Source organism: Castor canadensis, chromosome 2, assembly GCF_047511655.1.
Source record: "Castor canadensis chromosome 2, mCasCan1.hap1v2, whole genome shotgun sequence".
Classification (NCBI taxonomy): domain Eukaryota; kingdom Metazoa; phylum Chordata; class Mammalia; order Rodentia; family Castoridae; genus Castor; species Castor canadensis.
The window spans coordinates 126,544,110-126,558,722 of record NC_133387.1 but is presented as its reverse complement, the minus strand read 5'-3'; the positions used below and the strand labels follow the sequence as shown (position 1 = coordinate 126,558,722).

General features: G+C 39.7%; 1 protein-coding gene across 9 annotated transcripts in view; it reads right to left on the bottom strand.

Moving 5' to 3' along the window:
• Fmn1 (formin 1) overlaps nucleotides 1-14,613 on the bottom strand; it is a 375,832-nt gene that overhangs the window by 152,768 nt on the left and 208,451 nt on the right. For all 9 annotated transcript variants that reach the window (XR_012445380.1, XR_012445381.1, XM_074065588.1 and 6 more), the window contains one exon: nucleotides 12,014-12,164. Coding sequence is in view for 7 of the 9 variants with exons in the window: in XM_074065588.1 (XP_073921689.1) it covers nucleotides 12,014-12,164 (151 nt within the window). In the remaining 2 variants the exon portion in view is untranslated. The remainder of the gene's footprint in view (nucleotides 1-12,013; nucleotides 12,165-14,613) is intronic.

Sequence of the window (14,613 nt, the reverse complement as noted above, 5' to 3'; positions counted from 1 at the left end):
ACAAGCCTACTCATACTTTTTTCTCATCTTTCTATTGAAGTTGGATGTTTTATTGTTGATTGGTAAGAACTCTATAGTCATACTTCTTATCTTTTTTTTGTTTCTCCTGTAGCTTTTCCGTGTAAGGCTCAGAGATACACTCCCACATTCTTTTCTAAAGCTGCTAACATCTTCCTTTCTCATTTTTGGGCTTGGTACATGGAGAGTTGATTTTTATTCATGAAATGACACAAGAATTCATTTTCTTTCCTTTCATGTCATATATATTCAACTTTTAAAATACTTGTTTTAATAGTCAGTTTTGCCCACTGGTCTAATATAGCACATTTCTTCTATGTGAATTTCTGTCTGTCAAACATCTGCCTAGAAAGCCCCCGATTCTTTCCTTTCATCCATTTTTATCCCTGTGGCAATCACTACTTTCCTACTGCTATCTCTCTATCTGTTACCTCACTTCTTCTTGAGATGACGCAGAGTAAGCCTTCCACTCAGTGTTTACTTTTTGGAGATGTTTGTTAGTTTTGAAACTGTCCTTCCATGTGAATTTTAGAATAACTCTCCATTCTAAATATTCCTGCTTTGATTTGATTGGAATTATTTTGAAACTAGACATGAATTTGGGGATAAGTGCACCCTTAAAATATGACTTTCCTGCTCATGAAAAGAACAAGTCTCTTGCTTTTTATTTAGCTAATTAAGTGCTTTCAATAAAGCTTAAGATTTTCTATAATAATTGTGAGTATATTTGCTTAGATTTTTTCTTAGACATTTTATGTTCCTGGGATGACATTTTAAAAATTACATTCTCCAACAACTTATTGCTAAATGTATAAAATGCAATGGATTATTACATATCAATACTGTATCTATCCAGTATACCATATTATCTTATTTTCATAATTCATCAGCAGATGTTTTTCTCTACAGACAATCACATCCTTCTGTAAACAATAGTTTCATTTCTTCCTTTCCAACATGTGTTATGTAATCCTTTGCCTTATTACACTGGCTTGGGTATCTATCACAATATTTTAAAAAACAGGTAGAAGTGGGTATCCCTGGTTTGTTCTGATCTTAGAAAGTTTTCAAATTTTTACCAAATATACTTTTTTTATAGATGCATGTTGTTGGGAGCTAAACATATTCTGTTTTTTTTATCAGTTAGCAACAAAATTTCATTATAAGTCATAATTAAATTTAATAAAATGTTTTTCCATCATCCTTTTGGATAATCATGCTGTTATTCTTCTCTTGATCTGTTAATGACCCATTAACTTAAAACACAGTATCGAACTTGAATCAAATTTTCCTGTATGCAATAAACCACATTTAATCATCAAACACTTCATACATTGCTGGATCCAGCATGGTGATATTCTGGCTAGGATCTTCACATCTGTATTTATGAGAAAAATTGGTCTGTAATTTTTCTTTTATTTCCTGTCCTCGTCTGGTAGTGCTATTAGAGTTATATACACTAGCACGAGTTTAACATGGTTCTTTATTCCCTAAAGCATTATATGTAAGAAGGAGACTTCAGAGTAATAAAACCGTCTGGGCCTGGTGCTTTCTTTGTGTGGTAATTTTAAACTACTGATCTAATTTCCTTAGTATTTATAGTCATTCAGGTATTCTCTTCCTTTTGGGCTGTTTTGATAATTTAAATTTTTCTAGGAAGTTATTCTACTTTACTTTCACTTAGTGGCAGAAGTCCGTGCATGGGGCTATCTCGTACATCCCTAAGCATCTGTAATTACATTCACCTTTTCTTTCTTAATACTTCTAGTTTGGCCCAATTCTGCTGAAACTTTTTGAATACTGTTATTGTTTTCAAAGAAACACTTGTCTTCATTGATCTTCTATACAACATCTAAAATTTTTAAGTTTCCATTCTCGTTTTAAATGTACTAAGTTGAACTATATGAAACTGTAAATGTGTTAGATTACATTTAAGATGCAAAAAAAAAAAAAAGGCTTTTTCTTGTTAGTCAACCCTAAATTTCCCTCTAAGTACCTTGGTTTATTTGTCTTTTTTTCCTAGTTATTGATTTTAGAAGCTTAATTATTTTTTATCTTTTCTAATTTAAATACTTACCTAATGTCTTCACATCTAGTATATTTAATTTTTGTTGTGTTTCTGAATTCCACTATAATTTTTTAGCCTATGACATATTTACAAGCATGATTCTAACTTTTGTAAGATAAAGAAGCTTTTTGATATTGATACATTAACTTGTTTTTTTGTTTATGTAAGATTTCCAACCTATTGTCATTTGAATCACAGGATGTGGTCTGAATGGGACATTCCTTGAAATTTATGGAGATTTACAGGGCTTTTCCTTAAGCCTTTTAATACTAATATTCAAACATTATATTCATAGAGCATGGTAATAAAATTGAGTATGGTGAATTCAGTCTAGCTGTTAGCAGAGAAATCAACCAGAGAGCGTCTTTGAGTCTCACCGTCCCCTAAATCAGCCACTCTACTTATTTATTTTTTATTATTTATTTTATTGCCTATCATGGTCTATGACGATTGAAGGAGGCCACATTATGGTACCTGGCATAAACTTAATATTGCACCTTAAACACAGGGAAACCAAATAAAAACAGCACCAGAAAACAGAGGCACCTTTTGTCATTTCTGTTCTGTTGCATGGTGCTCTCTCGGCATGCAGTTAGGGCATTCATTTCCAAGTATCTGACTAAAACTCATTTACTGCAATTGCCCAGCTATACCTGCAGTGGGACATACACAAGTCAAAAGATAGGGCAAGGAGGATTTCAGCTAGTGTTGTGGGTCCCAGGCCCACCATGACCTCTGGCTCTGATCCCATTCTCTTCTCTTCTCTGGGAGACACTAGAGGACCCCTGGAGGTGGTGTTGGTAAGGTGGAAGAAGCAGACACTACTGGGCACCAGTCTAAACATGGAGAATGTCTGATTTTAACCCTTATAACCACACTTTGAAGTAGTTGTGATTATTCTTGCCTTATAGGTGAGGGGGCAGACAGAGTAGCCTTAGGAAGATGGAGGGGCTTGACCCACGGACAGAGAGATGACTGTCAAAGGCCAGGCCTTCCCACAACCCACCAGGCCTGCTCTAGTCCCTGCTCCATCTTACTCCATCTGTGACCCTTACTCATTGAGTGGACTGGAGGAAGCAGCCAATGGCATAGCTGGAGTTCAGGTATCCATCACAGCCTTGGCACTGGCTTCCTGGGGTTCTGAGGGGAACTAACTACAAGATCTCAGCTAACAGGTGGGGCCTCTGCACTGGTCTGAGTCCTACCTCCTTTTCCATCTGCCCTCAGCCACAGAGGCTCATGGATTCCATGGGTGGCATTAGAGTGGCTGGGCCCTGGTGGGCTGAGTTTCTCAAAAACACCACACAGCCCTGGTTCTCCGATATCTACGAAAGCATGGTAAACACAGAATGCTTTAGGCATTTTACCGCTCCGTTCTGAATCACATTCTTCTCTAAGCAATCATCTCCATGTCTCATTTTTTCCATTAGCAAGACGATCATAAGTACAGAGGGATCTATTTATAATGAACCCCAGCTCAAGTAGTGTGGCTTTCCATTGGCCTCATTTTAAATAAATCTTTCTTTGTTAATTAATGTGCCTTATCCTGGTGTTCCAACTAACATTTATGTTCCTGAATTGGACAGGGTGGAAGAGAACCACACCCAGAGTGGAAGATCCAGAACTCTGTATAATCAATAAGAATACAGTAGCTATTTGAAAGCAAAGTTGAAAATTTTGTTTTGTGCTTATCTTAAACTAAGGAGGCTGACAAGAGAGTACCAGAGCATAAAGTGATGTGATAATTAGATCGTGAATTGACCCCAAGATACTTGCAGCTCTCTACTACTTTCAAAGATCCAGTCCCCCTTCTCTGACCTCCTGGGATATTTTAGACATGCAAAATGACTTAAGGTGACTAATAAGGTACCTAGTACAAAAGTTAATTAATGAAAATGAAAACACTAACACTCAGGTTATTCAGTAACCAGGGCCTGAGGCCAGATCCCAATTAAACCACTGTGGAGAGAGAAGGGATCAAAATGCCCAATAGGTCCCATCTGGCTGCTTCTGTGGGTCAGTGTGGAGCCTCAAGTCCAGGTCAAATTAGCCTTCACCTTCGTTCTATTGCAAAAGGAGCTGAAATCTCCTCGGTGGTCCTGGGGAACTAGCAGGCTCCCCAACTCATAGTCAAAGGGCCTACAGCTAAGGAATCCAGCTGGAAGCAAGCAGGATTCCCTAGTGCTTCAAGGCCCAATCTCCTTTGTCATTCATTCCACCTGAGGGGCCCCTAAACCTCCAATCCCATTTGTACCCCACTGAGGAGATCTGATAATGGTCCTGGCAGAGCTGCAGCTTTTCAAACTTCTGGCAGGGGCTACACACGTGATTTCTACTCATATGGTCTTTGTAAATTGACCATGGCTAACCTTACTGCCCTAATCAGATCAATCAGAATAACATTTCTTCAGCTGCAGTGCTCTGGCAGCCTCCTGGGCTGAGGCGTGACTCAGTCAGCCTTGGATACTGAAGGCAGATTTTTGAGTTTCCTTTGCTTTTATCACAGTTGGTGAGCTTTGTAAGGCCTGTGTTTACAGCCATGCAAATTAGCCTCAGCTGGAGAGAAATCAGGTCAGGCCTAAATGAAATCAAGCTCTGGGTCAAAGGTATTTTATCAAAAATTGGAAGTGTGGCTATAGGATGGGGGTCAAGCCAGACTCTCCTTGGAAGTTAATGGGCAGCTTTGTCTGGTATAACCCCAGCTCTTGGACTGTGTGCCCTGAGAACTTTTCTTAGGGATAGAGGAAAGAGTGATGAAGGACATGCCACCTCAACCAAATGATTTTTGTTACAGAAGGAAAATTGTGAGGGGTTGTTGCATCTTTGCAATAGGAACACTGGGTTGAGCCTGGTTCATGTATGGCCCGTGTTACTCACTGAGTAGGAAGGTTGAAAGTCACTGTTTCATTCTACTCACCCACTTGCACACAGCTTGTTTCAAAATAGAGTGCAGATCGATCCTGCTATTCATTCTGCACCTGGAGAGAGTATTTTAGAAGTTCCACTCCACACTCCATGTTAGTCATAGGAGACCTGGCAACCGCCAACTTGTTTCCTTCAAGACAAGAGCTCTGGCTCCTAACTTGCACTGCAGTTTTCCCATTAGATTTCCCATTCTTCCCTACCCCAGTACACAAAGAAATGGTGTCTCTAAAAATCTTATTCCCTGAGCACCCATGTATCTGTGACTCACAAGGCATGCTACTGATGGCTTGGGGCATCTTGATCTATAAGGTGCCTGGTCTGAGAGCTGCGGTGTTGGTTCATGTGTGAGTTCCTTGTCTCTCTGCCCTGTAATAGCTAAAAGTAAAATTAAAGTTGGTGGACTTTGAGTGTTCTCATCTACAAAGTAAAACTAACGACCGGATTCTCTTCATTCTTCAAATTAAAGTTTATCTTTTGACAGATGAGAAACCCGAGATCCAGGGAACTTACAGGATCCAATTGTTGGCTAGGGTCAGAGTCAGAAGTATTAAGCATGTCTCTTGACACCGAGCCAAGGGATTCTTTCATATACAATGACCAGGAAATAAAATCCAGTCTTTGCAAGTGAACTTAAAGTCAGGACTGCAGTTAATTTTCGACTAACACACTATTTTTCAAGTAATTAAGAACACAAGCCCTGAGTTGCTGTTGGTTTCACTCCTTTGCTCTGCCACCTATGAGAGATATAGTACTGGGCAAGTTTCCTAAACCCTCTGAGTCCCAGGGTTCCTCATCTACAACATGGGAAAAATAACAGTAAGCATTGACCCAGGTTCTTGTGAAGGTTAAGTAAGTTAACACATGCCAACAACTTAACCAAAACCCTCTTTAGCAGGGGCATTATTACTCTAAGTGAAATCTTCATGTCATCATCACTAAAAAATGCTAAAGAAATTCAGGGTTATTAAGGCCTGTTTCTGTTCATGTCAAGCAGGTACTCAGAGGGCCTGCACATGAAGAGGCTACCATGGCCTTTGTGTCCATCAGAGATGGTGTGCTCTGCAAAGGATTTACAAGTTTATTTATGGAGCCTCCATGTGTCCTGGGCTTATGATTTAAGCAGACAGGTGGGGTCTTTGCCTATTCTTGTTAGATCTTAAGGGGACAGAGATTTCTAGCTTACAGCTGGAGACCAGAGGAGTCACTGACACTGTCAAGGTCCCAGCATAGGCACTCACCGCCCCCACCCCTGCCCCTGCCCCCAATCATTGTTAAGCTCCAGCCTATACCACAATCTTAGGAAAACAAACTATCCTGGGGATAAACTAACAAAGTTCCAGAAAACACGAGTAAGATTTAGAATGGTTCTCTCATAATTTATCTTGTGATACCTAATGATACTTTTCTGCATTTTTTAAAATTAGATAACCCAAAATATAGGGTGCAACAAATCCTTACTCTCTTCATAGGGAAGATTTTAAAGTAGATTCTGGACATGGTTACAGTCATTCACTGTAAGGACTGGGACCATGCCTGTGAATGGCCCTTATTCTTCTAACACCTATCAAAGATTGGCCTTTCTAACCTGCACCTGGTTCTGAACACTGGCTTCATCAGCTTCTACTTCTCCCAGCTCTAGGATGGAAGAGAATTCAGCTCTGTGGCACAGCAATGTAAGGTGCCCTCTTGTGGTTTGGGGAAGGTAATAAGCATCCAAGTGACACTGCAGCTGGCTTGGGGCACAAATCCAGATTAAGTTACTGTTTAACCGCCAACAAGAGAAACACAGCTGAACTCCAAGAATAATATTCAGGTTTGACGTTCTCAAAGGATCATTGACATCCATATTTGACAAGTTCTGGCCATTTTTTTTGTAAATAAGCAAATAAAGTAAATGTACAAGCTAACTTTGTGGGCCATCTCATTTCCAAATAAAATTTACAAGATGGAATTTTTGTAAACCAGTGCCTGACATGGAGTAGAAACCCCCATTTTCCTTTGGGCAAGTTTGGCCCATTAGGATACTTTAAAAGCTGAACAACAGGCACACTCTAATCATTCCAGACCCTACTCAAGGAATCTGGACAGAGCACTAATAATCCCAGGTCATATATTGGTACAATCATCACACAGGCATTCTATAGATGATAACCCATAACTCCAAAGCTCATTTATCAAACACATGACTAATGAAAAAGGGTAGACAAACTTATCCTAAGGGGAAAAATAGCGTGCATACCTTTCCAAGGCAGCCCAGAGAAATTATCTTTGTCACAAAAGTTGAAATAATATAAACTTGGAAAGCAACAGGTTATGAAAACCCTATAAATTTATGTTCAGGCTTCCAAACAATGTTCTCCTTCCATCCTCCCCCTCCCCAATAAATTGAGACACAAAGTCTGGGATTTAAGAATTAAAGCTACAATCCTCGCCAAAGTGCCAAATTATAATCAATGCCAAAGGCTTTTGGCACCTGAAAGTTTCAAAAGACTAGCATCTGCAACCATCTCAAGCCCCCTTCCCTATAATGCTCAAAGAAAATAGCCAGTATCTCATTAATTCTTAAGAAATATCTACTAAAAAGACAAAGGAATGCTTTAATATATCTTACAAAAGAGGAAACAAACAGCTGATTTATAATTCAGACTGTGGCATTTCAAGAGAAGAGGAATATTGGCAGGTCTTGCTGATTTTCTGTCAGACAAGTTTAGAATGAAAACTGGAAAGCTTATCAAAGTGGCTACTGCCTTGTCAGGAGCCAGGAGAAAGAATTTCAGACAATGCTGGCAGATTTTCGGATCTGTGTCAAGGTGCTGACCTTCATGCTCTGGAACAACAGTAACGTAGGGATGGTATAAAGACAGGCATATTGACAGCTGGAAACGGTCAATGCAAAGAAAGTATACAGACCAACCTGAGATGAGCTACTAGATGTTGGAAAGTATCATTAAAGCAAGTTGTGGAATGCGTCTATAAATACTGAAAACCAAAAGTGCTCTAGAGAGTACTAATGTTCTAAGGCTATGACCTTCACGGGAATCACTGATGTTCAACATTTTTTTCTTTTTTGAGACAGGCTTGGAACTCATGATCTACTTGCCTCAGCCTCCTGAGTGCAGGAATTACAGGTAGGTGCCAGCATGGCTGGCAAGATTTTCCTTTCAAAGCTTTCATATTAGTTCATAAATTAAGAGAGACTAAAGTCCCAGAGACATCAAAGGATTTTCATAATGACAGTTTCCTTTCATTCTAATTAACACTCATTTTTAAGGAATTGTTATTTGCAATTTTACAGAGAAGAAATCCATGTGGTAAGGTTAAATCACTTGCTCTAAAGTTAGTAAGAAGAGAGAAAAAAATAAAAGACTACCAAGTGTTGGTGGTACCAGCAATCACTGGTGTTCTAACCTCTGATTCTCAATTTGGTTACTACTATGTTTGTAGGGGACCCATGTGAATATGCAACACAAAGTGGTTATAATTAATATTTAATTTTTTGTGTTTTGGCAGTACTGGGGTTTGAACTCAGGGCCTCACACTTGCTAGGCAGAAGCTCTTACCACTTGAGCCACTCTGCCATCCCTAATTTTTTTTTTGCTATAGCTAATATTTAAAATGGGACAGAGCCAAAGGAAAACACCAGGCTCTAAACCTACCTATTTGTTTGGAGTTGTATGTAAACCACATTTTTAAACCAAAGATTTGGCTTCCTATTGGAAGACTCTGAAGACTCCTTGGGATAATCTCACAATGTAGGAAATACTTTGGATTTGGTCAAGTGTAGCTGTGACATATTGATTGTAGTAATGGCTGCTCTCATTTGTATATTTCAAATCATTCATTTCAATAAAAGTTATTATAATCCTAGTACCTGGGAAGCTGAGGTACGAAGATCGAGTTTGAGGCCATTCTGGGCTTCATAGAGAGTTACAGGCCAGCCTAGACTTCACAGTAAAGCCCTGTATCAAGTAGTCTCCCCCTACCCCCCACACACCCAAAAAAGTTGTTGTTATCATCAGTGTGGCAAACTAAAGCTTAAATAAAGGTGAGCCACAGACTATGCTGTGCATGCCTGCTGTGCCCCTATAGCCAAGATGCAGAAATGCTAGGCCTTTAATCTCCACCATACACAGTTCATTCTCCAGTTCAGTCATTATAAAAAGACCTATTTGGCCAGTGTTATCCTGGTCTTTTGTAAGGAAACCATTCTATGGTTAGGCTGAGCTGCCTCAGCTGCTCACCACCTCAAAAACCCTTTCATTTTCATTTCAAGGGAAAAGATAACAAATATCTGAGTCTCAAAAGAGACCAAGGGATCCATCTCCATGTTAGAAATCTGGCCACAGGCACAAAGGGAACACTCACAGGAGGCAGGTTTGGAGCACTGGCTCAGCTTATTATTTTCAGCATTGGCTCAGCTTATTATTTTCTTTTAAACTTAAAATCTTGGCTGTAAGGTAGGTCACAAGGCTCACTGAAAACTCCAAGGAGCATCCCTAACACAATGTCCAGGAGACCAAACATTTTTGCCCCCTCTTACAGAAATCAGCAAGCACTACATGTGTGCATGGATTCGATGGGGTGATGGAACATCACTAGTCAGAAAGCTCCAAGAGTTCAAATAAAGGATATTCCCCCTGAGACAGAGGAATAAGACAAATACTATAAGTACTAACTTCCTTAATTAAAATCCACTGTTGAACAGGCAAACAATTATGAGATAAGAAATAAGAATAAATGAACAAATGCTTTGATATTTTAAAACAAATATTCATTTACCAAAACAGAAATAATTCATGTTATGAGTAAACAACATGTTACTAAGCATCCACAGAGAAACAAAAGGAGGAATGGATATCTAAGAAGGGAAAAAGAGCACAAGCAAGTTTAGCACAGTATTACATAAGAAAACATTCAGAGTTTCTGGTGAGCCAGAGCAGCTTTCCTGGGGGAGGTAAACTGAGGCTGGCTTTGGGATGTAGAGTCTCCTTTTCCCTTTCATGTAGCAACAGTAGTCTTTGTTTCTACAGATGGTGTTTAAAAAAGCTAGCCTAACATACCCACACACCATCTCATGGAAATCTAACTGCACAGGAATACATTTCAGAGTTTGTCAGTTGACTTCTACCCTGGAACTATTTTCTTAGAAAAATTCAAGTTGTTCCATGCAACGTGTTCTCATAAAAGATTATCTCTGATACTTAAGTATTATTGAAGCATTTTTCTCTCAACTTCTAGTGAACTTGAGAGATGAAAATCATTGACCATGGTTTTCATCCATGAAGAAAGTCCACGGGTAAATCTGATTTGACTAACAGAAAAGTACAGTCAGGCATCTTCCCCTGGTAAGTCGAGGCTGACTTCATAATCCTAACATTGCCTATGATAATGAACTGGTGGAGGACTCCCACCATGTAACTTAAGAAGGAAGTGTCAACAACAGCAATATCATTTGGTATATGGTTTTCAAAACACTTCTCATAGATTTGAATTTCACAGCATCCTGATGAATCAGGTATGTGTGGGGATTGTTAATCCTGTTTTATAGAAGAGGGAAAAATGTGAGAAGGAAGACCACCAGTCCAATCAACAGCAGAACCAATACTCTAACATCTCCATAATACCATCTCCTCCATTACCAAAACACTAAAGCAGAGAAACAGTAGTAGTGGCAGCAACAGAGCAGTGGTCACAGACTGGGGACTGACTTTGTGCCTGGAACTATGCTAAGCATGCAGGCACATGACTATGAGTGGATGTTATGTTAGTCAGCTTTCCATCACTGTAACAAAATACCTGAGGCAATTGATTTATAAAGGGAGAAAAGGTTTGTTTTGGCTCATGGTTCTGGAGGTTGAACTCCAAAATCAGGTGATGCCTTTGCTCCAGGCCTCTGGCAAGGGCAGCTCATGATGGAAAAAAAATCACTCACCTCATGGGCCAGGAAGTAAGAAAGAAAAAGAGACCAGGATCCCACAGTCTCCTCCAAGGGCATGCCCCCATGACTTCAGGCCTCCTACTTTTGGAGGCCCCACCTCCAAAGGTTCCACCACCTCCCATTAGCACTACCCTCAGGGCCAGGTCTTTAACACATGGACCTCTAGGGGACACTTGTCTAGCCACAGCAGACATCATCTTGAGTTATGACTAAGGATCTAGGGCACAGTCAGCACAAGGATCATGCAGTGTGGGACCAAGATGAGTTTCAGCCTCATGTCTGCTTGACGACTTGATGCTGTACACTCGGTTCTGTTACAGATGACCCATGGCTCTTGGCTTTCCAGTCCTCAAGTCTTGCTCTAAAGTGACCTCAATGAGGCCTACCCTGAAAACTCCACTTAAAACACAGACCCCCTCCCCACCTTGCCAAAGCCAGTCCTCACCCTGCTCCACTATGGGACTCTCAACTTTGGCTTTTCATGTTGACTAGTAGCATAAACTCCATAGGCAAAGGTCATTTGGGTTTTTTTTTCTTTCCTACCAGCATTTTCCAGATATTAAAGGCAGTACTGACCAGTATCCCTTTTGTAATGATGGAAATGCATAGTTCCTGGCTATTCCACATGATAGCCATATGGACACAATTGGAGAGTGGCTAGTGTAATTGAAGGATTAATGATCTGTTTGATTTAATCTTATATAAATGGCCACATGTTGCTGTTCTGAACTGCGGTGCCTCGAACCACAAATTACCAATAAACTTGTTATATGAATAAATTTATAATCAGGACACTTATTTTTCATACAGCCTACAAACTACTGGCACTAACAGCAAATTAAACATTTTTTGTCAACAGAATGAATGGTTAGAGTTCAAATTAATGTTGAAAATTCAGAAGATGTGACTTAAATAGCAAGCACAGATTTCTTGAACTTTTTTCCACCTCTGATTGAAAATGCTTTCTGAAGTCAAAGAAAAATAAAGCAGCAGTAAGCAGTGAATTCCCAGGGATGACAAAAAACACACATTTAATTAGAACTGTTACTGTAATCACACATTACCTTTTTGACCTTGTTCTTTTTCTCATAGGTCTCTGACAGAGGTTTTTTCTTCTGTTGAGTTGTGTCTTTGGAAAACAAATATTCAAATTCACCAGGGTCCTGAATGTCAGGTTCTTCTAAGGAATCCCATAAGGTTGGTGCAGCATTTTGGCTTAAAAGAGAAAGCAATAAATTAAGACTCAAAGCAGAAGAGAATGTAGCACAATGAAATCTTCCTGCAACTCATTTTTATTTCATTTTAAAAAAAACATATAACACTACCAAAGCTTAGAGGGAAGCTTTTCATTTTTAAGGTCAAAATATACTACAGAACATTTCAGCACACACCTAGAAAACCAACTGGTCATCTGATGATCTGCTTTCTTATGAAATATGACACTTTAGTTCTGGTCACATTTACTTGCTCCTTCATTTTTTGATATTTTTATTATAATTTTTCTAATATAATATTTGATCCATTTTTTGTATATATGTGACATCTGCAAGCTACTAAGTTATAACAATTCAATGAACACTTGGGAAACTATCACTCAACCCAGGGCTGCAACATTTCCAATGAAATACGTCCATCTACATGTGCCTCCCTCAACCAAGCCTTTTTGCTACTCGATCAACTTCAATTTGAAAAGTGGATAGCATTATGTTAAGTGACCTGTGCAAAGGAAAGGGGCTCTAGTCTGGAGAGGAGAGCCGGGGAGCAGGCGGCATGGGAAGTGATGCTGGTCTGGGCTTCAGGAAACTCCTGGATAGCTGGTAGGAAGGGTGCTCACAGGAAGGGGATGCTGGGGTCAGTCACACAGTCCAGATCCATCCCCTCTTTCCTACAACACCTGCTTGGCTCCAGCTCCATGGGCACCAGGTTGGGCCAGTATTACTAGTGCTGTAATTCCTTCATATTCTGAAGTACATTGGACTTGGGAGTCAAGTTGAGCAGTCCATCACCACTTATAGCACTGTTTCCGTAGGAAAGGCATCTTCAGTACTGAATAAATGGATGTTAGAACTCTTTGCAGAGACTTGGAGGCAGTTGGTATTTGGTAGAGCTATAAGAACCTGCTCATATGGATGACCTGCCATAATGGTCAAGTGTTCTATGAGTACCAAGCACATAAAACTGAAAAGGGTGGAAAGTGGGAAGAGGTGGACAGAGGGAGGGGAAACTTACTAGAAAGCTGAAAAAGTAGTTATGTGAGGGTTTTTTCCTTTCCTTTAACTAAATGTCCCTTTCCTATTCTACAAATGAGAAAACAGACATCAAAGAAGGAAAAATAGCTAAAGAAAAAATATCAGTATATACTAGTAGTGCAAAGCAATCCTGGTGGATGAGATACACTTACATTTTGGTCCTTGTTCCCCACAAGACAGAGACCAAAATTTACCATGAATACACAGAGTACTCACCACTGTGGTTGCACAAAATATTAAAATGCTATTTCACCTCCTTGAAGAAAATACTCCTAAATAAATTATTTTTGTTCATCAATGAACACTATACAGACACTTTAGATCATTTCCACTGAAACAAAGTAGTTGTGTGCAGAGGTAGAGAATATTTTGAGAGACCTACCCATGATGAAAGAGACCAAATGTGTGGTGCAGGCAGGAAGAGGGCATACTGGGATCTTAACACATGATAAAGGGGGAGCCCACCCAGACTCTTGAGAGCTCAGGCTATTCACCTGGTAGTCCATACTTTTGATTTTGCTTTTATGGTATAACAATGATTGCTTCAGTATTCCATTGTTTTCCTTCTCAAACAGCACACTACTCCAGGAAAAAGCACTGGTGATGGTTATCCCCTGCTGCCTTTGTCCCAACTTCAATGGGCGCCAAGGGCCCATGTTTCCCAGTGGGACTGTTTTATGGTTGCTATGCTCTATGACAACAGTTGCTCATGAAGTCTCTCAGGAGGAAGCAAAGGCAGGCTAGGAGACACAGGTGTGCAAAAGCTCCATGTGCTGCCAGAATGCTACGCCAGGGTCAACAGGTGGGACTCATCACCCTACAATGACTGCACACTAATTTGAGAACACCAGTAAAGACACAAGAAACACAGCTCAAAGTAAATATTCTGGGAAATTGTTTCTTAGGAAATATCTGTATTGTGAATGGGAACACTAGTACTCGAGTTAGTGGTAGGAGCTATTTCGGATCATCCCACTTTCTCTTTTGAGCAATTCATTTGGGAAATTATCAAGTGTTAGCATTAAATATATGACACTCCATAAACTCTTGGCCCTTACTTTTGATGAGAGGAGAAAATATCATCCAACATGTGCTTAATTTTAAGGTATTTCCCCATTCCTCCCATAACAATTTCCAATTGTTTTATAATTGTGAATTATATGTTATTTTGTTTAGTGTTCTGCCTTCCCTAAGCAAAATGTTATATAAACTTAAAACTTTACTACTACATCTTGGTTTGGGGACTAAGTTTAGAAATATGTTTTCTATTATATGTTCTTTGCAAACAAATTTCAAAACTAGAAAGTGCTCAAGAAACAACTCAGCATCTCTCTCAGTGTCCCCTGGAGAGGCTCAGGAAGGAGGCAGAAGAAACCAGACTCACATCTGCTTGAGGGGAGTTGTCCAAGTTATAC